Source organism: Bombina bombina, chromosome 3, assembly GCF_027579735.1.
Source record: "Bombina bombina isolate aBomBom1 chromosome 3, aBomBom1.pri, whole genome shotgun sequence".
NCBI lineage: Eukaryota > Metazoa > Chordata > Amphibia > Anura > Bombinatoridae > Bombina > Bombina bombina.
In genome coordinates, this window is record NC_069501.1 from 1,085,113,638 (window position 1) to 1,085,138,668 (window position 25,031).

At 39.0% G+C, this 25,031-nt stretch overlaps 1 protein-coding gene across 1 annotated transcript in view; it reads right to left on the bottom strand.

The window, feature by feature from the left end:
• Nucleotides 1–1,508: 1,508 nt before the first annotated feature.
• ATP7B (ATPase copper transporting beta) overlaps nt 1,509–25,031 on the bottom strand; it is a 164,344-nt gene continuing 140,821 nt past the window's right edge. The window contains exons 16-21 of the mRNA XM_053708381.1: nt 24,604–24,750; nt 23,937–24,079; nt 22,882–23,085; nt 19,266–19,383; nt 7,151–7,253; nt 1,509–3,458 (exon numbers count right to left, since the gene is read on the bottom strand). Coding sequence (XP_053564356.1) covers nt 3,188–3,458; nt 7,151–7,253; nt 19,266–19,383; nt 22,882–23,085; nt 23,937–24,079; nt 24,604–24,750 — 986 coding nt within the window. The 3' untranslated portion in view covers nt 1,509–3,187. The remainder of the gene's footprint in view (nt 3,459–7,150; nt 7,254–19,265; nt 19,384–22,881; nt 23,086–23,936; nt 24,080–24,603; nt 24,751–25,031) is intronic.

Below are 25,031 nucleotides of genomic sequence, written 5' to 3' on the forward strand. Positions count from 1 at the left end.
TCAGGCTTGCCTGAAATGTAAGTTAAGAAGCAGCGGTCGTAATGTTAAATGCCGACAGCATATGTCGGGCGGACATGATTCGCTACAGCGAATCATGTCCACCCGGCACTTTTTAAACCTACCCCTTTAAGGCCCATTTATCAAGCTCCGAGTGGAGCTTGAGGGCCCGTGTTTCTGGCGAGTCTTCAGAAACGCAGGTTATGGAGCAGCGGTCATAACCTGTCCGCCTGCTCTGATGAGGCAGACAGAGATCGCCACAATTCAACCCGATTGAGTACGATCGGGTTGATTGACACCCCCTGCTGGCGGCCGATTGGCCGCGAATCTGAAGGGGGCGGCGTTGCACCAGCAGCTCACAAGAGCTGCTGGTGCAATGCAGAATACAGAGAGCGTATTGCTCTCCGCATTCAGCGAGGTCTGTCGGACCTCGGATCAGGTCCGACAGACCTTTGATAAATAGGCCTCTTTGTCTTGAGTGATAATAAAATACTTTCAATTGGTAATGTAAGCACAAAAATAAAAGTGCCATTGATTTAACTTCAGCAATATTAGCACATAATAGCCCTAGCATTTTTGCGCTCCACTTGTAGTCTAGATAGACCATAATGAATTATCTGTTTAAAGGGATAGTAAAATCAGAATTAAACTTCTATGATTCAGATAGAACAAGCAACGTCTACTTCTATTGTCAAAATTGCTTAGTTACTACACAAATTTATAAACATATACCTTTACATGTAATATCCATTCCTGTTGTTTCTACATTAAAAAGAGAATTTTAACAGCAAGACAATTTTACAATATTTTTTTTTAAAATCTGTAACTGGTGAGATCTAGATATATCTCTTAAGTGCTATACGTTGCTCCCACAGTCTAATTTCTTTCCAATTTATTTTCCTCCTCTTTGTACAAAGAAGTATGAAAACAAAGGGCCCAATTCTCTTAAGCTCTATGCTCAGATAAAATTCTCAAAATGACCCTCCTGCACTGAGAGACCCTCACAACATTCTAGACAGGCAGAATTTGCCGTATCTCTAAAGGCGTTCCCTGCTTTTCTGGATGTGATGCAGAGATATGTTCAATAAAAATACAGAACTGCATGAAATGAGAGCTTTTGTTGCATTTACACTTTGTGGTTAGTATTTTATATTATTTTGACTAGATAATGATCAGTGTTAATAACTGTTGCACGCAAGCAATAAGGGATTTATCACAGCTCTTTGCACGCGTTGGAAGTAGCACGAGTTAAGTTGAAAGTAAACGCATTCGCTAGATCGCAATTTAATTTAACGCGTGTCGGGATAGTGCGACCTTAGAGCTCTGGTTAAATGTTACGCTCGACTAAAAGTTACTCTTATAATAACACTATCTAATAAAAAATTATTTTTCTAAAAAATTGCAATAAAAAGTTAATTTAGCAAATAAAAACAGATATATAAAATCATATATATATATATATATATATATATATATATATATAGAAATATGTATGTATTTATGAATAAATAGAACATTTGAATGTAAAATATTAATATTTCATGTCGTGGCAAGTGCACTTTGGTTAAACGGAATCGGGTTTGCGCAACTTTTTTCCACTTTTCATGCTCCATTGAAGTTTGTGGGGTCAATTTATCATATGTTGGGCGGACATGATTCACTACAGCCCGACATCTTGTGAAATGCTTGTGCAATGCCGCCCCCCTACACATTCGCGGCCAATTGACCAAATGACCGCTGCTTCTTAACTTCTGTTTCCGGCAAGCCGGAAACTTCACGCAGAGAAAGCAGCATCCGGTGCATATTAGATCTCTCCCTATGGAGGAATACATTAACAGGGTTGTGATATTCGAGCTTTGGCTTTTTGCATGAATCAGGTTAGCTCTCGAGTGAACATTTTTTACTTGTAAAATTCGTGGTTCCTGATGTGTGCAAAAAGCCTTAGTGGAGCAAAGTTTACGCTCGAGTGGGAGCGATAAATAGCACTCCACTTGTAATCTAGCTCTAAGTCCTTTAAAATGTATTACATTTAAAGGGCCATTATAGTTGGAAAAATGACAGGCTCTAATTCATTAAAGCATGTAATTTAAAGACTAGTGACCCTTTAATGCTGTGTATTTAACCTCCACAAATGAGAATTTATATCAGTGACCGGTGCTCTCCTGTTATCCCCTCTCTCACAAGTCAGATTCTCCATCCCATCACTTTCTATGAGAGGCAGCTGTCATCTCTCTGGGACTTGAAGGTTCCACCCTTTTTCTTAGAGAATTAAGTGAACTATAAATCTGCACTATAATTTCACTCCAAGCTGAAGAGCTTTTGAGAATATGACCCAGAGTTTTAAATAAATTAAGCCCTAATGTTGCATTGCAGCATTTGCCTCCCTTCATAAACAAGCTAACATTTCCTCAAAATCAGTACACGCACATATAGATCATGTGGTTAAACGTTACAAAATGACACCAAGTCTATGGAACCTTTGTATTGGCTTTCAGTCATTTTGCAGGTATTAAGTGGAGAGTCATTACTCACAGTTAGTAGCAGTATCTAAATTACAAAAAGTCTTATAGTTTTGGTATAAGGGCATGAGAAAAAATAAAATAAAATGATTAACCATCCTGCTGTATGTTTTGATTAAAATTTTAAGAGACATTGTAAAATGTTTTCTATACTCCATTCAAGTGTAGGGCCATCGAAGTATGTTAAAGTATATTGTTTTTTTTCAATAGATACTTCTGTGCTGAATAAACCAACTTTTTCTTATAAGGCTTATGAAGGCTTGATCCATATCATATACTCAGCATTAATACAACTGTATTGGTAGTTGGTAATCATGAATTTCCTGTGGTTTCAATTAAAAAGCTTTTGCCTAACATTTTCCACAGAAATATTTTTTAAAAAATAACATTTTAACATTTGTAATTGCGGTTCTTTCATAATTTCAAAGCTATTGCTGACTACATACTACGGTTACAGGATAATAAAATGACTAATAACAGAATATCTAATGAGAAAATCTGCTCCAGACTGCAGGACACAAAATTCTTTACCTAAGTGTACAATACTGAAAAATACTATTTAATGGTAAACGGGCTGCTATGAGAGAAAAAAGTGCAGTGCTTTATTATACAAACGAATCTCTGTTCTGGTCATTTCACACCATGATCATATATCTCTTCAGTGTAAATATTCACATGTACTGGTCCTCATCTGTTTCATTAATTAGCAGTGACAGTTTATCTTGACTTTCTTTTGCAAATCCGTTGTGCCATATCTGCTTGGCTGATGACAGAGACGTCGAAGACACCTGGCTGTTGTAGCTGATCTGGTCCCAAGTAGCCATCTCTATATCCCGTCTCCTATCATCCATACCAATATGGACGCTTATCTGTGATGGGGTTAGAGGCTTCATGCAACCCTGGGCTCGGGATTCATATTTTTCAGAGTCTGGCTTGGTGTAGCTAAACATAAATAAATGAATGAATGAATAAATAAATACAAATAAAAAGCAAACTATATAGTAAGAAAAAAATTAAATTTAGTGATAGTACACTAAAAGGAATTCCAGCTCTTTATGTGCTTCATTTAAAAGTGAATATTTCAATATAGTTCAGCACAGTGTGACAATGTCAGAGTCTCTGTACCACTCCTCACATGATATATCAACAGTTCAAATAGACAGCAGCACTCACCAAAATCTCCTCAAATAGAGGTCTTTATTGCATCTCCAAGATGAAAATACAAGACAATGTTTCGGGTGTGATACCCTTAGTCATGCCAGTATACACCCTTTTATAGGCAAGCCTATCAAGCTCCGCCTACATGGGTTAACTCTTTCACATCAATTCCACATCCATTATCACATAAATGTAATATAAGCTATACAAACAAACTATCAAAAGAACATTAATATTTACATAGTCTAGCGCTGCGGAACCTGTTGGCGCTCTACAAATACCTGATAATAATAATAATAGTATCATCATTGTCTATAACTGTTTAACAATCAAAGACAATCAGCACAAAATATCTCATTTTTATTTATTTTAAAGTGTAATGTGTAGAATATGTTATAAAGCTATCCACTCTATGGTTATCTGGTCTCTGATTATTATTTTTTTCAAGGCAGAATTTTTTATTTGGCAATATCTATCATTCTACAACACTGATAGATGTTGCAAAATAAAACTTTATTTTAGATAAAATGTGCAGTCTGTAATGGCCACACAGGAAAACTTATCAGAGCATGGTTTCTCAAATAATTCCAGCTACTTATTATAGCCAAGTGGAATTTTCTGTATATTAAAATATAATATTAAAATTATTTATATTACAGACTTCAAATTTTGACCTAGAAAATAAATCCCCCACAAGATCTCAACTTTGAAAGTTTTGCAATTCAAAGAGATTTGTACCCTCTCCTTATCCGTGAGTTGTGATTGGATCTCCATTATAATTAATGGAGCAGCAAATATCTTTTCACCTCTCAGAGAACGAGCTGTGAAAAATACCAGCATCAGCAAAATACTGTCAAAACCTTATAAAACAAATTCATTAAATTGAGAAAAAAACACCCTCAATAAAACAGTCCACATCTGCACACAAAAAAAACTTAAAGTGAATGTAAATTTTGATGCTAAAGTGCCCGGTTTTTAAAAATTCGATTAAAAACAGGGGCACTTTAATTCATCAAACAACTTATCTTTTACTCTTGACAGCAGCTCCAGCTTCCTCCACCCGTCGCAAATCATCTTCCTGGGTCTAAAATGAGGAATCCGGCTTCCTCCAATCACAGCGTTGAATCAGACACTGATTCCCCCGGGAGGAAGCTGTGATTGGAGGATGACCTAGCCATCATTTCTGACATCAGAAATGGCTTGCGACGACCGGAGGAAGCTGGAGCAGCTGTCAAGTTTAAAAGGTAAGTTTTTTTTCACAACAGGAGTGAAATGTAAATTTTGATGAATTAAAGTGCCCGTTTTAAATCAAATTTTTTAAAACCAGGCACTTTAGCATCAAAATTTACATTCACTTTAAAAAAAGTAAAAGAAAAAAAAAAATCCAATATTTAGGTATTGGAGCATAATCAGAGTATTAACAAAATGTTTGTCATTTCGAACCCAATGTATTATTGTCTTATACAAACTGAATTTCTTTGTTTTGTTAACTCTGTGATGAACTTGTCTTAACTCAAATAAGCTAAATAAAGTTCTAAAAAAAATAAATCAGACAACTATATCAGCTATGAAATAATGAGATATGACCACAAGACGAGATAGAGATAATGAATTCCCCATGCTTGGTGGAAGTATAGGTTAAAAATCCTGACCATTTCCCAAAAACACCCCAGAATAGTGGCAGTCAGCCTCTCATTTGTATTTGCAAGGTCTCAAAGGACACAAAACAGACTTAGCAATATTTTACATTTACAAATATTTACATTAACCATGTTTCAAGTGAGTTTCCCAAGTTGTTGTTTTTATTGTATTACCAATAGGTTCTTGTTTCATGTTTGAGATTTTATGTATTGGGCACTTACTGTAACTATAAATGTTAATAATAGAAACACCGCTAATATTTTTGTGGAAAATATACATGAAGCTCCGAAAAGAGCCGAATAACGCGAGCAGCCTCCTCCTTCTGGATTTGGATACTAACAAAGTATCTGAAGGCACATATCAACTACATACATAAATAAGAGTTATCAGATGTCACCTTTTTAATGGAATTTTATCTTTATACAGGGAATGGTTTTATTGTTCTCAGAAGACTTAAAAGGGACATTTAACCTCCTTGTTTTTAACCTTTCATTTGCCCCATGATATGTGCCGCAAAATAAGAGGCAGAGAGTGCTGGGTGACTAGATGGAGCAGAGAGCTCATTGCACTTTGTAACAAAGAAGAAGTGCAAGGAGTTGACAGGGCAGCTTTGATGCAGTATTCACACAAACCAATAGTCAGAGTGCCCTGAACACCTCCCAGACTTATACTTGTTCAGTGCAGGCACCATACAGAGCTGGCAAAAGGAAGGGGTGTACCCGTCCACACATCAAACAATGTAGCAAAATATCCAAAACAGCTACTGCACTTCAGATATGATGTAATAGAAGACTCCTGGATTCCTGGATATCCCTATCCCTCTATCTCTATCCCCCTACCCATCCATCCCTATTCCTCTATCCCTATCCATCTATCTCTATCCCCCTATCCCTCTATCCCCATCCCTCAATCTCTTTATTTTTCTGCAGTGTAGGATTCCCCTTAACCTCCAACCTCCCTGATCCCCCCTCAAACAGCTCTCTAACCCCCCCTCTAACTAGTGCTGTCATCTTAGGTACTGGCATCTATAAACCCCCTTTTTTTCTGTAGTGTAGTGGTCCCACTACCTCCCCCCCTCCTGCGATCGCTATTTAGTACCACCTCCGCACCCCCAAACACCTTTTCTTTAGTGTAGCTGCCCCTTCCCTCCCTGTTCCTTTAAAAAAATAATTTCTGTAGTGTAGGGCCCTCCCACTCCCTCCCCCCTCTGCTGCTGAGCCGCCCACCAGCCACCCGCCCACACCTCCCACCAGCACCAGCAGATCGTTACAGACGGTAAAAGACACAGTATCACCGTCTGTAACAATCAGGCATCTGCCCTCATATGGAGGCAGAGCACCGATCGCGCTCTGGCTCCATATGCAGCAGATACCTAGAGCTTCAGGAACTCCAGTTCTCGGCTGTAACTTAACAGCTGAGAGTACTGGAGCTTCCTGAAGCTATCTCTCGCTTGTGGTCTACTGCACATGACTGCATCGGACAAACATACCTGGCCTTTATAATATAGGATTACTTAGTAAGTTCACTGGAACTATCTGCACTTAAGAGTGCTAGAAAACCTGTCCATTGGTAACAAAATAAGAGATTGTTTTGAATATGTGACTTTTTTTTTTTACCAATTTTCTTATGGAAAAAAATAATTTATCCATTGTAACGAGTGTACTCGAAAGATTTGTATCTATCAGCAGATCTTAATTTGCTGACCACTGAAGAGTAGATTACAAGACTGCTGTGTGATTTCCAGTGACACAATGACCAACCTCACATGTCATTATACGTACCCCCTGTGCATTATATATTTTTCTCATATGTCCCAAAAGATACACAGAACGTACCATTTTAGTTGCAGCGATGACAAAACCACAGAAACTGAAGAAGCTGCCATTGCAGCTGAACCCATCCACGGCTGTAGCACTAATCCCAATGGAAAGAACACGCCTTGTATATGTAAGGAAAGAAGAGAAAGACATTTTAATTTCAGTTATCAACAGAAAGTTTGCAATAACGATAATATGGATGATATTTCTGATAGATGTAGAAAACTGCCAATTTTACACTAATCAATATTTACTTGCGTGTGGCTATTGTGATTATAGCTATTAAAATATTTTTAATTGGTCACATTCTCTATCCGTCCTAGAACTTAATTCAGTTGACCACACTATTTGATCAAAAGGAACATTAAACCCCCTTTCCGGTCCTATAAATTAAATTAAACCTGCAGCCGGCAGATTAGATTTAATTTTCACGCCATACTTTTGAATTTCTCAGCAAAATACCGCTAGATGGCTAGATGGCTAGATGGCGCTATTTAGCTGTGAAATTCAAAATGGGAAATGTCGCATGCGGTAAAATCCTTTGTCGGATATATTCCGACATAAGACCTGAAAGGATTAAAATGGTTTTAGATAAGTGTGTTATTGTTGAAATGTTAATTTAATGTCTGGATTAACAGTTTTTTTAAAATGATCTAATTTGCTTGGTTCTCTTGGTATTGGGAGCTATCTGCTGATTGGTGTCTGCACATATATGCCCCAGGAGAGGGCTTATGGGACCCTTTGATTTAAATCATTTCTAGACTAGTATAACGGCAGTTAATAGCAGTCTGAGTTGCTACTTAGCCATTTATTTAGGCTTCTGGGCTATCTACATGGGGTATTGACTCCACACTAATATGGACCTTAATCTATTATAGATTACGGCATATAAATCTAAGCCCTGTGATAAGATTACCAAAAACATAGCACATGTAACAGCTAGTTTATTACTAAATAATGCCAATTGTACTACAGTAATTATGTATCAGTACAATAACTATCTATTATTATCGCTATAGTGCAATTGAGCAGTAAACTATTACAGCAAAATAATAGTGTATAATACAAGTGGGCGATTACAGTTGTAATCGCGGTTTGCTACTATTGAGATAAAAACAGAATTTATGCTTACCTGATAAATTTCTTTCTCTTGTGATGTATCGAGTCCACGGATTCATCCATACTTGTGGGATATTCTCCTTCCCTACAGGAAGTGGCAAAGAGAGCACCCACAGCAGAGCAGTCTATATAGCTCCTCCCTTAGCTCTGCCCCCAGTCATTCGACCGAAGGCTAGGAAGAAAAAGGAGAAACTATAGGGTGCAGTGGTGACTGAAGTTTTTAATTAAAAATATACTACCTGTCTTAAACAGACAGGGCGGGCCGTGGACCCTATAGTTTCTCCTTTTTCTTCCTAGCCTTCGGTCGAATGACTGGGGGCGGAGCTAAGGGAGGAGCTATATAGACAGCTCTGCTGTGGGTGCTCTCTTTGCCACTTCCTGTAGGGAAGGAGAATATCCCACAAGTATGGATGAATCCGTGGACTCGATACATCACAAGAGAAAGAAATTTATCAGGTAAGCATAAATTCTGTTTTCTCTTGTAAGATGTATCGAGTGCACGGATTCATCCATACTTGTGGGATACCAATACCAAAGCTTTAGGACACGGATGAAGGGAGGGACAAGACAGGTACCCTAAACGGAAGGCACCACTGCTTGTAAAACCTTTCTCCCAAAAATAGCCTCCGAAGAAGCAAAAGTATCGAATTTGGAAAATTTGGAAAAAGTATGAAGCGAAGACCAAGTCGCCGCCTTACAAATCTGTTCAACAGAAGCCTCATTTTTAAAAGCCCATGTGGAAGCCACTGCTCTAGTAGAATGAGCAGTAATTCTTTCAGGAGGCTGCTGGCCAGCAGTCTCATAAGCCAAACGGATGATGCTTTTCAGCCAAAAGTAAAGAGAGGTAGCCGTAGCCTTTTGACCTCTTCGTTTACCAGAATAAACAACAAACAATGAAGATGTTTGACGGAAATCTTTAGTTGCTTGTAAGTAGAACTTTAAAGCACGAACCACATCAAGATTGTGCAACAGACATTCCTTCTTTGATGAAGGATTAGGACACAGAGAAGGAACAACAATCTCCTGATTGATATTCCTATTAGAAACAACCTTAGGAAGAAACCCAGGTTTGGTACGCAAAACCACCTTATCTGCATGGAAAACAAGGTAAGGTGAGTCACACTGTAAAGCAGATAACTCAGAAACTCTTCGAGCCGAAGAGATAGCTACTAAAAACAAAACTTTCCAAGATAGAAGCTTAATATTTATGGAATGCATAGGTTCAAACGGAACCCCTTGAAGAACATTAAGAACCAAGTTTAGGCTCCATGGTGGAGCAACAGGTTTAAATACAGGCTTGATCCTGACCAAGGCCTGACTAAACGCTTGAACGTTTGTGTAAAAGAATAGACAAAGCAGATATTTGTCCTTTTAAGGAACTAGCTGATAATCCCTTCTCCAATACTTCTTGGAGAAAGGACAAAATTCTAGGAATCCTAATCTTACTCCATGAGTAACCCTTGGATTCACACCAACAAAGATATCTGCGCCAAATCTTATGATAGATTTTCCTGGTGACAGGCTTTCTAGCCTGAATCAGGGTATCAATGACCGACTCAGAGAAACCACGCTTTGATAGAATCAGGCGTTCAATCTCCAAGCAGTCAGACGCAGAGAAATTAGATTTGGATGCTTGAATGGACCTTGGATTAGAAGGTCCTGCCTCATTGGCAGAGTCCACGGTGGAACAGATGACATGTCCACCAAGTCTGCATACCAAGTCCTGCGTGGCCACGCAGGCGCTATCAGAATCACCAAAGCTCTCTCCTGCTTGATTCTGGCAACCAGACGTGGGAGGAGAGGAAACAGTGGAAATACATAAGCCAGATTGAAGGACCAGGGCACTGCTAGAGCATCTATCAGTACCGCCTGGGGATCCCGGGACCTGGACCCGTAACAAGGAAGTTTGGCGTTCTGTCGGGACGCCATCAGATCCAATTCTGGTGTGCCCCATAGCTGAATCAGCTGGGCAAATACCTCCGGATGGAGCTCCCACTCCCCCGAATGAAAAGTTTGACGACTTAGGAAATCCGCCTCCCAGTTCTCTACCCCTGGGATATGGATTGCTGAGAGATGGCAAGAGTGATCCTCTGCCCATCAGATTATTTTGGTTACCTCCATCATCGCTAGAGAACTCCGTGTTCCTCCTTGATGATTGATATAGGCTACAGTCGTGATGTTGTTTGACTGAAATCTGATTAATTTGGCCGCAGCTAGCTGAGGCCATGCATGAAGCGCATTGAATATCGCTCTCAGTTCTAGAATGTTTATCGGGAGGAGAGATTCCTCCCGAGACCATAAGCCCTGTGCTTTCAGGGATTTCCAGACTGCACCCCAGCCTAGCAGGCTGGCATCTGTCGTTACTATGAGCCACTCTGGCCTGCGGAAACACATTCCCTGAGACCGGTGGTCCTGAGACAACCACCAGAGAAGAGAATCTCTAGTCTCTTGGTCCAGATACAGTTGAGGAGATAAATCTGTATAATCCCCATTCCACTGTTTGAGCATGTATAGTTGCAGTGGTCTGAGGTGTGGGTGGGCATAAGGAACTATGTCCATTGCCGCTACCATGAGTCCGATTACCTCCATACACTGAGCCACTGATGGCCGAGGAATGGAATGAAGAGCTCGGCAAGTGATTAAAAGTTTTGATTTTCTGACCTCCGTCAGAAATATTTTCATTTCTACCGAGTCTATCAGAGTCCCTCGGAAGGAAACTTTTGTGAGAGGGACGAGAGAATTCTTTTTTATGTTCACCTTCCATCAGTGAGATCTCAGAAAAGCCAACACGATGTCCGTGTGAGACTTGGCTAGCTGGAAAGTCGACGCCTGAATTAAGATGTCGTCTAGATAAGGCGCCACTGCTATACCCCGCGGTCTTAGAACCGCCAAAAGGGACCCTAGCACCTTTGTGAAAATTCTGGGAGCTGAGGCCAACCCGAAAGGAAGGGCCACAAACTGGTAATGCCTGTCCAGAAAGGCGAATCTGAGGAATTGATGATGATCTCTGTGAATAGGGATGTGTAGATACGCATCCTTTAAATCCACGGTAGTCATATATTGACCCTCCTGGATCAGAGGAAGAATAGTCTGAATAGTCTCCATCTTGAAAGATGGTACTCTGAGGAATTTGTTTAGAATTTTGAGATCCAAGATCGGTCTGAAAGTTCCCTCTTTTTTGGGAACCACAAACAGGTTGGAGTAAAAACCTAACCCTTGTTCCGCTCTTGGAACTGGGTGGATCACTCCCATGGTATGTAGGTCTTCTACACAGCGTAAGAACGCCTCTCTCTTTGTCTGGTTTGCAGACAATTGAGAAATGTGAAATCTCCCCCTTGGGGGGGAGTCTTTGAAGTCCAGAAGATATCCTTGGGACACAATTTCTAAAGCCCAGGAATCGTGAACATCTCTTGCCCAAGCCTGAGCGAAGAGAGAGAGTCTGCCCCCTAGTAGATCCAGTCCCGTATCAGGGGCTACCCCTTCATGCTGTCTTAGAGGCAGCAGCAGGCTTCTTGGTCTGTTTACCTTTGTTCCAAGTCTGGTTAGGTCTCCAGACTGACTTGGATTGGACAGAATTCCCCTCTTGCTTTGCTGCAGGGGAAGCTGAAGCGGGACCTTTGAAGTTCCGAAAGGAATGAAAATTATTTTGTTTGGTCCTCATCTTATTTGTTTTATCCTGAGGGAGGGCATGGCCTTTCCCTCCAGTGATGTCTGAAATAATTTCTTTCAGTGCAGGCCCGAATAGGGTCTTTCCTTTGAAAGGGATGTTCAACAACTTAGATTTTGATGACACATCAGCAGACCAGGACTTAAGCCATAACGTTCTGCGTGCTAAAATGACAAAACCTGAATTCTTTGCCGCTAATTTAGCCATTTGAAAAGCGGCATCTGTAATGAAAGAATTAGCCAACTTAAGGGCCTTAATTCTATCCATAATATCCTCTAATGGAGTCTCCACCTGGAGAGCCTCTTCTAGAGCCTCAGACCAGAAAGCAGCTGCAGTAGTTACAGGAACAATTCATGCAATAGGTTGGAGAAGAAAACCTTGATGAACAAAAATTTTCTTTAGGAGACCCTCTAATTTTTTATCCATAGGATCTTTGAAAGCACAACTGTCTTCGATAGGTATAGTTGTACGCTTAGCAAGAGTAGAAATAGCTCCCTCCACCTTAGGAACAGTCTGCCACAAGTCCTGTATGATGTCAGATATGGGAAACATTTTCTTAAAAACAGGAGGGGGAGTGAACGGAATACCTGGTCTATCCCACTCCTTAGTAACAATAGTCACAATCCTCTTAGGGACTGGAAAAACATCAGTGTAAACAGGAACCTCTAAGTATCTGTCCATTTTACACAATTTCTCTGGGACCACTATAGGGTCACAATCGTCTAGAGTAGCTAATACCTCCTTGAGCAATAAGCGGAGGTGTTCAAGCTTAAATTTAAAGGCCGTCATATCAGAATCTGTCTGAGGGAGCGTCTTTTCTGAATCAGAAATCTCTCCCTCAGATAAAAAATCCCTTACCCCTACTTCAGAACATTGTGAGGGTATATCGGATACGGCTACTAAAGCGTCAGACGGCTCAGCATTTGTTCTTAACCCAGAGCTGTCACGCTTTCCTTGTAAACCAGGCAGTTTAGAGAAAACCTCTGTGAGGGTTTTATTCATAACTATGGCCATGTCTTGTAAAGTAAACGAATTCGACGCATTAGAGGTACTTGGCGTCACTTGTGCGGGCGTTACTGGTTGTGACACTTGGGGAGAGCTAGATGCTAAACCCTCATTTCCTTCTAACTGAGAATCATCTATTGCAATATTTTTAAGTGCTAAAATATGCTCTTTATAATTTATAGACATATCAGTGCAAGTGGGACACAGTCTAAGAGGGGGTTCCACAATGGCTTCTAAACACATAGAACAAGTATTTTCCTTGGTGTCAGACATGTTAAACAGGCTAGTAATGAAACAAACAAGCTTGGAAAACACTTTAATCAAAGTAAATAACACTTTAAACAAAAACGGTACTGTGCCTTTAAGAGAAAAAAAGCTGCACAAACTCTGCAAAACAGTGTAAAAAAGCAGTAAACACAACGAAATTTTGACAGTAGCATCATAAAGCCTTAGTAACTTTGCACCACTATGCAAATAAACAATTAACCCCTTAATGTAAAAACCGGATTGAAAAAACTTCAAAACCAGTAAAATAACGTTCAGCACCTTGCCACAGCTCTGCTGTGGCGCCTACCTGCCCTTTAAGAAAGATTTGTGGGGAAAAAAACCTCTTTACAGCCCTCAAATACAGCAGGAATCTCTGGAGAAGTAGCTGGATGCTTCTGAGGTAAATAAACTGTGCAGGCCCCTCCCACCTCACTCGATGTTATGGGGCCTAAAAGAAACACCACAGAGTGTTTCTTAAACTAGCCATGTGGGTTAATAACCCTTAAACAAGCCACAAAGACCCCTTAAAGTCCCTCAAAAAACATATTTGTAATTAAACCAAAACGTTTTTTCCTATTAGTGTCACCAGTAACTATGAGCCCTTTATGCAAGCTTGGATTCCTCTTTTACTGAATACAGCTTACCTTTCCCTCATGGGGATATTGCCAGCCTTTTCTAGAAATAACAGTCTGTCTAGAAAAAAATAGACTGAACATACCTTAATGCAGTTTAGCCTGCAAACTGTTCCCCCAACTGAAGTTTTCCTGTACTCTTCAGCCCTTGTGAGAACAGCAGTGGATCTTAGTTACAAAGTGCTAAGATCATCATCCTCCTTGCAGAAATCTTCATCCCTTTTCTGCCAGAGAGTAAATAGTACACACCGGTACCATTTAAAATAACAAACTTTTGCTTGAGAAAATAAAAACTAACATTTTTGTCACCACACTCACTTTACCCTTCCTAGCAGTTAAGCAGGCAAAGAGAATGACTGGGGGGCGGAGCTAAGGGAGGAGCTATATAGACAGCTCTGCTGTGGGTGCTCTCTTTGCCACTTCCTGTAGGGAAGGAGAATATCCCACAAGTATGGATGAATCCGTGGACTCGATACATCTTACAAGAGAAATTTACAAACTGAAACAACGTATTAATAGGATATTTTCTATTTACTATCTTAGTGACCTCTATCAATGCACTATAATGGCTCAATAGGGATAAACAATTTGAGTAGGAGATTACACCTCTAACCACAGGTTGTTATTACCAATAACAATTCCATTGATAATATCTATATATAAAGAGGATACTTCCAGATTTTTTATTACAATATATCAGTGAACTACAACATCTACTGTATCATTGGTGGTTACCATAAGTGGGCGGTTGCAGCTCCTACCGTATACTTTTATGAGTGTGGTGTGTCCTCACATGAGTAATTAAGTACATACCACAGCACCCTATAGGGGCCTATGTGGTGGAGATTCACAAATAGATATATAAAGAGGATACTTCTATATATAAAGAGGATACTTCCAGATTTTTTATTACAATATATCAGTGAACTATAACATCTACTGTATCGTTGGTGGTTACCATAAGTGGGCGGTTGCAGCTCCTACCGTATACTTTTATGAGTGTGTCCTCACACGAGTAATTCAGTACATACCACCTCACCCTATAGGGGCCTATGTGGTGGAGATTCACAAATAGAAATCCATCCTCTTCATTGTATATGAAGAGGATGCTCCAGCACTCCTGGAGTAACAAGCCCATATTGTGGGTGGGCAGAATCAATGCTGTTAAAATGATTCTTCTCCCTAAACTTTTGTATATTTTCCAGAGTTAGATAGGGTTATTATACTTAATATATATATAATATAATAACGATATTAACTATATTAACCCTAATATAATTAGGATTAATATAGTTAATCTATATAATATAATAATTATATTAACTATATTAACCCTAATATAATTAGGGTTAATATAGTTAATATAGCTGGCGGCGGGGTAGGGGGATTAGATTAGGGGTTAATTAATTTAATATAGCTGGCGGCGGGGTAGGGGGATTAGATTAGGGGTTAAATAATTTAATATAGATGGCGGCGGGGTAGGGGGATTAAATTAGGGGTTAATAATTTTAAAATAGATGGCGGCGGGGTAGGGGCTCACTTTAGGGGGTAGGTAAGGTAGATGGCGGCGGTGTTAGGGGCTCACTTTAGGGGGTTATAGATTTAATATAGCTGGCGGCTGGGTCTGGGAGCGGCGGTTTAGGGGTTAATAACTTTATTAGGTGGTGGCGGGGTCTGGGAGCGGCGGTTTAGGGGTTAATACATATTTTATTGTTAGGATAGTGAGGGGGGATAGCGGATAGAGGGTTAGACGTGTCGGGCTATGTTTGGGAGGCGTGTTAGACAGTGCGGGTGATTTCATACTTTAGTCAGGTTTTGTAGGCGCCGGCAAGTTCAATCCGATTGGCTGAACCAATCAGCCAATCGGATTGAACTTGAATCTGATTGGCTGATTCAATCAGCCAATCAGATTTTTCTACCTTAATTCCGATTAGCTGATAGAATCCTATCAGCCAAACGGAATTCGACGGACGCCATCTTGGATGACGTCATTTAAAGGTACCTCATTCGTCGTTCAGTCGTCGGCCGGGATGGATGCTCCGCGTCGGAGGAGCGAAGAAAGAAGATTGAAGATGCCGCTTGATGGAAGATGCCGCCGGATGGAAGAAGACTTTGCTGCCGCTTGGATAAAGACATCGCCGGGATGAAGACTTCTTCTTTGCCGCTTGGATAAAGACATCGCCGGGATGAAGACTTCTTCTTTGCCGCTTGGATAAAGACATCGCCCGGATCGGATGAGGAGTTCGGCCCGGTTGGGTGAAGACAAGGTAGGGAGATCTTCAGGGGGGTAGTGTTAGGTTTTTTTAAGGGGGGTTTGGGTGGGTTTAGAATAGGGGTATGTGGGTGGTGGGTTGTAATGTTGGGGGGGGGGGGGGGTGTTGTGTTCTTTTTTTTTACAGGCAAAAGAGCTGTTAACTTGGGGTAAATACCCCGCAAAAAGCCCTTTTAAGGGCTGGTACAGAGCTGGGTATTTTATAATTTAGAATAGGGTAGGGAGTTTTTTATTTTGGGGGGCTTTATTATTTTATTAGGGGGCTTAGAATAGGTGTAATTAGCTTAAAATTGCTGTAATCTTTTTTTTTTTGTAATTTAGTGTTTGTTTTTTTTTGTAATTTAGTTTAGTTTATTTAATTGTATTTTTAGATAGATATTTGTAGTTTATTTAATTTATTGATAGTGTAGGTGTATTTGTAACTTAGGTTAGGATTTATTTTACAGGTAATTGTGTAATTATTTAAACTAGGTAGCTATTAAATAGTTAATAACTATTTAATAGCTATTATACCTAGTTAAAATAATTAACAATTTACCTGTAAAATAAATATAAACCCTAACATAGCTACAATTTAATTATTAATTATATTGTAGCTATCTTAGGGTTTATTTTATAGGTAAGTATTTAGATTTAAATAGGAATATTTTAGTTTATAATATGAATTAGATTTATTTAATAAGAATTTAGTTAGGGGTGTTAGGGTTAGATAGAGTTAATATAAATACTATAGTAACTATATTAACCCTAATATAATTAGGGTTAATATATATAATGTAATAACTATATTAACTATAATATACTTAGGGTTAATATAGATAATATAGCTGGCGGCGGGGTAGGTAGATTAAATTAGGGGTTAATAATTTTAATATAGATGGCGGCGGTGTAAGGGGCTTACATTAGGGGTTAATACTATTAATATAGGTGGTGGCGGTGTAGGGAGGGCAGGTTATAGGGCAAAAGAGCTGTTTACTTTGGGGCAAAGCCCCGCAAAAGGCCCTTTTAAGGGCTGGTAATAGAGCTTATTACTTTAGGGATAATAGATTAGGGGTTAATAATATTAATATAGCTGGCGGCGGTATAGGGGGATTAGATTAGGGGTTAATAATTTTTATATAGGTGGCGGCGGTGTAAGGGGTCAGATTAGGGGATAGATAAGGTAGATGGCGGCGGTGTAAGGGGTTCACATTAGGGGATAGATAAGGTAGATGGCGGCGGTTTTAGGGGTTCACATTAGGGGATAGATCAGTTAGATGGTGTAGGTTTTAGGGGCTCACAGTAGGGGGTTAGTTTATGTAGATGGCGGCGGGGTCCGGGAGCGGCGGTTTAGGGGTTAAATACTTTATTAGGGATTGCGGCGGGGGATCGCGGTTGACAGGTAGATAGACATTGCGCATGCGTTAGGTGTTAGGTTTTATTTAGCAGGCAGTTTAGGGAGTTACGGGGCTCCAATAGTCAGCGTAAGGCTTCTTACGGCTGCTTTTTGTGGCGAGGTGAAAATGGAGTAAGATTTCTCCATTTTCGCCACGTAAGTCCTTACGCTGTATATTGGATACCAAACTGCACTGGTTTGGTATACCTGCCTATGGCCCAAAAAACTACGGGCGACGGCAGAAATATACGGGCGTAACTTCTAGGTTACGCCGTATATAGGATACCAAACCAGCGCAAATATTGGCGTCGCCAGCTTTTGCGGGCGACGATTTTTATCGGATCGGGCCCCATAAATGTAAACAAAATTACAATTTACTTCCATAATTTATTTGCTTCATTTTTTAAATATCCTTATTTGAATAAAAAGCAATGTACATGGTGAGCCAATCACATGATGCTTCTATGTGCAGCAACCAATCATCAGCTAGTGAGCATATCTAGATATGCTTTGCATCAAAGAATATCAAGATAATCAAACAAATTAGATAATATAAGTAAATTAGAAATATGTTTAACATTGCATTTTCTTTCTAAATCATAAAAGAAAAAATGTGGGTGGCATGTCCCTTTAACAAGATGATGGGGTGGTAAAGAGATAAGTGACAAAAACATAGGGTAGACGGTTGTACACTATTTTCCAATAATTGTAAAGGTGAAAATTTGGATCACTGGAGAATGAAAAGATGATGGTTAGAGGTTGAAGAGATTAGTTAGTATTGGAGATACAGAATGATTAATTTCCTTTAAAGAAGCTGATTGGTGCAAGAGCATGTATGGAGGTACCAAGTTTGTTTCTGAAGAAGAGACCTGTGAGGTCTTGAAAGCTTATGAAATACAAAACCTTGATTTTGTTGGTCCAATAAAAGGTATCTCAGTCTATTAAAAGGAACATTTTCAGTGGGACCAATTTGGCAATATCCATTTTACTGTTTAGTTGGGTTCAGGGGATGCAGCAGAGGGTAGTAATGGAAAATTCATTTCAAACTGACAACTCTAATTTTAACCCCCACATAAACAAGGAAAATGGAAGTATGCCAACCTATTACCTGCAAATAGGTCTCAAAAATAAATAAACAATATCATTTTCAGTTGTCTCAGTCCTGTATTGACCATCTGGAAAGCAATTACTACAGTAGTCACAAAAACATAGACGCACCAAGCTGAAGAGTCACTAATACTATCCTGTTTGCTCTTTCAGAACCACACTGCATACATGAGGCTATCTAGTATAGGTACCCTCATACAGTCAGTCATAATTCATAAAATGCACTGAACTCAACTCCAGGGATATCCTCTTCCGTGCATGGAGGTTCCTGTATGTGGGGCTGCATGCAATGTCAAAGGTTGGGTTCCTCATCAACCAATCAATTGGCTTATAGACCAGTGCAGTAGATAACATGCTATATCAAGAGGGATAATCTTTTGAAAATAACCAACTGCTCAACTAAAGCAGAACTTCAGGTCTGTCTTCCCTACTGAAATAGGTAGAGACTTAACTAACTCAAACAGGAAGAGGAATGATACAGTATATGGAGGTTGAGGCTGTTCAGATCTCTGGGAGGGGATTGTACCTACTTCAGAGGACAAAGGCTTTATACATACCGGTACTGAATATGATTTTACAAGCGTATGAGAGAAAAGGTATAACCACATGCTGCAACACACATTTTGACATGTCAAGTACTGAGCTAACATGGCTACTCAATATAAATGAAACACTATGCAAACACTTACCTGCAGCTATGGGCACGCCAACCAAATTATATATTAATGCAAATACAAAGTTTATACGTATTCTTCTTACTGTCCTTTTTGATAGATGGATACTGGCAACCACATCTAGCAGATCATTCTGTGAGAACAAAGGAAATGTATTTTTACATTCACAAATCCATATTGTTCATAGAGTCAGTATTTTCTTATCTCATTAGCTCATCTAGTAGCTAATTTTAATTCTCACTGATTAGATCATACAGAGGAAGTCACTGAGGAAATGATTTATTACAGATATATGAACAGATTATGACAAGTCACTGAAGGGATTATGCATTTTATAAGCTTCTTTAATATTTTACTAGATTAGAAAAAAGCTAGATATGTCTTTATGAATAAAAATGTGACACAAACAAGTAAATGTTAGAATAAATTGAAAATGTAATTAATCGAGTTCTGAGCTAATTTTAAAGATCACTAAACGCTGGCTAAATGGTTTGCAAACTATCACCTAGATTACAAGTTTTGCGCTATAGAGGGTGCGAAACAAACGCAACAAAAGTTCACCCTCCATAGCGCTGCCATTACGAGTATAGAAAAAGCCGCCTTGTGCGTGCGATATGGTTGCGATGAGCTCCATACCGCACAAAATACAAGCGCTGCTTTGACGTGCTTGTGCACGCTTTCCCCATAGACATCAATAGGGAGAAAGTGTTAGAAAAAAACCTAACATCTGCGATCGCGGAATTAAAAGGTCCGTAACGCAACCCCATTGATGTCTTGGGGGAAAAAAAGTTGCTTATAAACCCCACGTCTAAACACCCCTAATCTGCTGCCCCCGACATCGTCGACACCTACATAAACTTATTAACCCATAATCTTCCGCTCCCAACATCGCCGTCACCGAAATAAATCTATTAACCCCTAATCTGCCGCTCCCGATATCGCTGCCACTATAATAAAGTTATTAACCCCTATTCCCCCGTACCCAACATCGCCCACACTATAATAAAGATATTAACCCCTATTCCACCGCTCCCCGACAGCGCCGCTACTAAATAAAGTTATTAACCCCTAAATCTCTGGCCTCCCACATCACTTCCACTAAATAAACCTATTAACCCCTAAACCAACAGCCCCCCACATCGCAAAAAAACTAAATTAAACTATTAACCCCTAAACCTAAAAAAACCCTAACTTTAAATTAAAGTGAATGTAAATGTTGATGCTAAAGTGCCCGGTTTTTAAAAATTCGATTAAAAACAGCGGCACTTTAATTCATCAAAATTTCCATTTCAAACTTACCTTTAAAATTCTTGACAGCAGCTCCAGCTTCCTCCACCCGTCTCCCTGGGTCTAAAATGAGGAATCCGGCTTCCTCCAATCACGGCGTTGAATCATACACTGATTCCCCCGGGGGGGAAGCCGTGATTGGAGGATGACCTATCCATCATTTCTGACATCAGAAATGGCTTGCGACGACCGGAGGAAGCTGGAGCTGCTGTCAAGTTTAAAAGGTAAGTTTTTTTTCACAACAGGAGTGAAATGTAAATTTTGATGAATTAAAGTGCCCCTGTTTTTAATCGAATTCTTAAAAACCGGGCACTTTAGCATCAAAATTTACATTCACTTTAAGACTACAAGATCCCTATCTTAAAATAAATAAAAACTTACCTGGGAAATTAAAAAAAACTAAATTTAAACTATAAATTAAACTAACATTACTATTATACTAAAATCAAAATAACTACAAATTAAAATAATTAAATTACACATTAAAAAAAACCAAACCCTACTAAAAAAATAAATCTACAATTACAAAAAATAATAAATACTAAATTACAAAAAATAAAAAAATACTTAGGTACAAAAAAATAACAAACACTAAATTACGAAAAATAACAAACAAAATTATCCAAAATAAAAACAATTACACCTAATTTAATAGCCCTATCAAAATAAAAAGCCCCCCCAAAATAAAAAAACCCTAGCCTACAATAAACTACCAATAGCCCTTAAAAGGGCCTTTTGTAGGGCATTGCCCTAAAGAAATCAGCTCTTTTACCTGTAAAAAAATACAAAGACCCCCCAACAGTAAAACCCACCACCCAACCAACCCACCAAAATAAAAAACCTAACTTTAACAAAACCTAAGCTACCCATTGCCCACGAAAAGGGCATTTGTATGGGCATTCAGCTCTTTTTCATTGCCCTTAAAAAGGCATTTAGCTCTTTTAAGAATGCCCAAAACCCTAATCTAAAAAAAAAAAAAAAGTTTAAAAAAACCTAACACTAACCCCAGACGATCCACTTACAGTTTTTGAAGTCTGGACATCCATCCTCATCCAGGCAGCGAAGTCTTCATCCAAGTGGCGAGGTCTTCATCCATCCAGGCGGCGCCTCATATCTTCATCCCGGCAGCGTTGTGCGGCTCCATCCTGAAGACATCTGGCGCGGAGCATCCTCTTCATACGGTCGCCGCCGTATACTGAATCTTCAATGCAAGAGAGCCTTTTCAAAATGGTGTCCCTTGCATTCCTATTGGCTGATTTGATTTTGGAAATTCAAATCAGCCAATAGGATGCGAGCTACTGAAATCCTATTGGCTGTTAAAATCAATAGGATGAGAGCTACTGAAATTCTATTGGCTGATTTGAATGTCGGGAGCCGTAGAATAGGGGTTAATACATTTTATTAGTGGCGGCGATGTTGGGAGCAGCAGATTAGGGGTTAATAACTTTAAAATAGTGTTTGCGATGCGGGAGGGCCTCAGTTTAGGGGTTAATAGGTAGTTTATGGGTGTTATTGTACTTTGTAACACTTTAGTTATGAGTTTTGTGTAACAGTTTTGTTGCGTAAAACTCATAACTACTGGTCTCAGATTGCGAAACGGATCGTGTCGGTATAGGGTGTAACGCAATCTTTTTAGCCTCACTGCAAAACTTGTAATACCAGCGCTATGGAAATCCCACACAAAAACGTATTTTTTTTTTAGTACGGGATTGACGTTGCGTTACAGGCTAAAAGGCTTGCAGTACAGCTATACCGACAAGACTCGTAATGGCTGCATTGCTGTTTTACCGCTCAAATTGCCATTTTTTCAGTGTTAAAAAAACAAACGCAAAACTCGTAATCTAGGTGTTTGTTTCTCTAAAATGAGATGTAGACTTGTATGCATGTGCTTCTAGAGGGTGGAAAAGGAAAATTGTGGGATTTCATTCTTCATATTAATATCAAATATATCATTTTTTTAATGTGGGCATTTTTAAAATACACAACTAGCAACTTCTGCTGCACATAGTGATACTATTATGTGAGCAATATTAACCCTCCTAACCTGGAAACATTTCTGTGAGTGCTCATGCTTATATAATACAAATTTGTTATGTTAAAATCATATTCTTCCCTCTCTTATACTATTAATAAAGATCAATCCCAAGCAATCAGTTACACTTACAATGGAACCACTAAGCCAACTGTATTATGCACCCATTATGATATTTTGATATTCATTTATTGCTCTTACACTAACTCTTTATATAAGTGAGTTTCAGATCTAATAATACCAGAATATTTCTAAGTAGCTTTGTATAATTTAATATAAAAAATAAAGTATATGGTTTTCAAAAGAGCATACTCTAATAAGGACAATATCTGCTGCTTCAATGGCCACATCTGTCCCTGTGCCAATGGCAACTCCAATGTCTGCTCTGGCAAGTGCAGGGGAGTCATTGACTCCATCGCCAACCATGGCAACCTTCTTTCCTTCACTCTGAAGAGCCTGGACTTTAGCAACTTTATGAGATGGAAGGACTTCTGCAAAAACCTTTGTTATACCCACCTGCAAGAAATAATACAGAGATGGCACAATACCTTATAGCATATTACATTTTATGGTGGTTTGTATGGAATCAAAATAATTATATATAATTTATTATATTGTGTTAAGTCGGAATACACAGCAAAAACATACTTTTTGTGTAAGTATAATTGTGAAAAGTTTGTGAAAAATCTAACGTGAATCTAACATCCAGCAACGTTTCACAGAGTGACACTTCATTAGATGTGCCAGTGTGGTACTAGCGTTTCAAAGGTAATCATGAACCCCCTGGATGTCAGAGAAGGATGCAATGTTTTGTTGGGATCTCTGATATCCAAAGAGTTACGAAATTCTCAGAACACCACAATAAAAGTATCTAGGAAAACTAAAGCGTTTCTGAATTGATTTCTATAATTTAGGAATACAATATTTTAAATTGTTCACTATGTATATTTATAAAAGTCCATCCCTTCACAAGAGCAGGGGACACAAGTTGCTTTGAATGCAGAACAGAATTCCTGTATCGCATTACATTTTTATTTTCTGATTCTCATTGTATAAAATTTAGAATAATTTGGGCATTGAGATGGCTCCCTTATCTAAAAAAAATTGTCCTATCATATAATACGTATAATTATAATTGTCATTAGACAGCTGCCTGGGGATAGCTGCAGTCAGAGATTTGTCCAATTAGTTGCAATCCACCCTTGCAAATCATGTCAAGTAATGTATAAGCAAAACTAGGTTTACACTGAAAAAAACACAGGCTGGTTTTGATACCACATGGTCATGGACAGGTGTAAATTTGACCCTGCATTGATATATACAGCATGTTTGCTTTAATGTCTTATCTTTAAATTTGGGAAACCTACCTGGGTGGCAATTGCTTTGGCAGTTTTCCTATTGTCACCTGTAAGCAATACAACATCTATACCCATTGATTTGAGAGTGTGCACAGCTAGAGCTGCTTCTGGCTTCACTGTGTCGGCGATGGCGATCATACCACATAGTGCCCCTGTGGCAGAAAAGATACAGAGACCACTGAGCACAAGGTTATGTATACTGATAGCTATACTTAATGACATTTACACAAACATTTTCAACAGAGATTGAACACAGCAATGTGTTCTTGAGTTTCTGACTTTTACAAGCTTGCTAAAACTGGAAAAATAATTACAATCATACAAAAAAGACATACAGGCACACAAAAACACTCACTCAAACAGAAACACTCACACATACATAAAGAAACACACACACAGAAACACACCCACATACACAGAAACACACAGATACACAGAAACACACACACGCACAGATACACATAAAGAATCACTTTTTTTTTACCCCTTACACTCACAAGTTAGCGTGGTCATGACATTGGTTATCGTGTCCCTTCTCGACTTGTAATCTAGCCCTTCGTGGGGTAAAACCAAGTATTTAAAATAATTTTATACCAAAGTTATGAACTGCAATGGACATACAGTACAAAAAGTAAATTTATAGCTTTTATAGAAGAGTTGACAAAAAATACTTTACCATCTATTGCTGCCAGTATAGCAGTCTGTCCCTTCATCTCATGACTAGCCATAGCCTCATCAACATCATTAGAAATGTGTAAGCCATTGCGCCTCATCCACTCACGGTTACCTATTAATACTGCGTGACTTTGCGGAGCAGCAGCACCTTGGATTTGCATAAAAAAGTTAAATCTTATTAACAGACGCTTACACATAGGAATAAACAGATATGGAAAATATGCAAAAGCATCACTAAAAGATTTACAGGGAACAGACTAATTAAATGATGAAATGTAGAAATAAAAAAATCATAATGTCGTCAGGCGTAGATAGGAAATTATAAAAAGGAATATACATTCAATCAAAGCAAGTAAAGTTCTTGTCACCTTTTGCTTCATAACATAATTTTTACATCTTTAACATTTTAGTGGGACTTAAACTAAATGT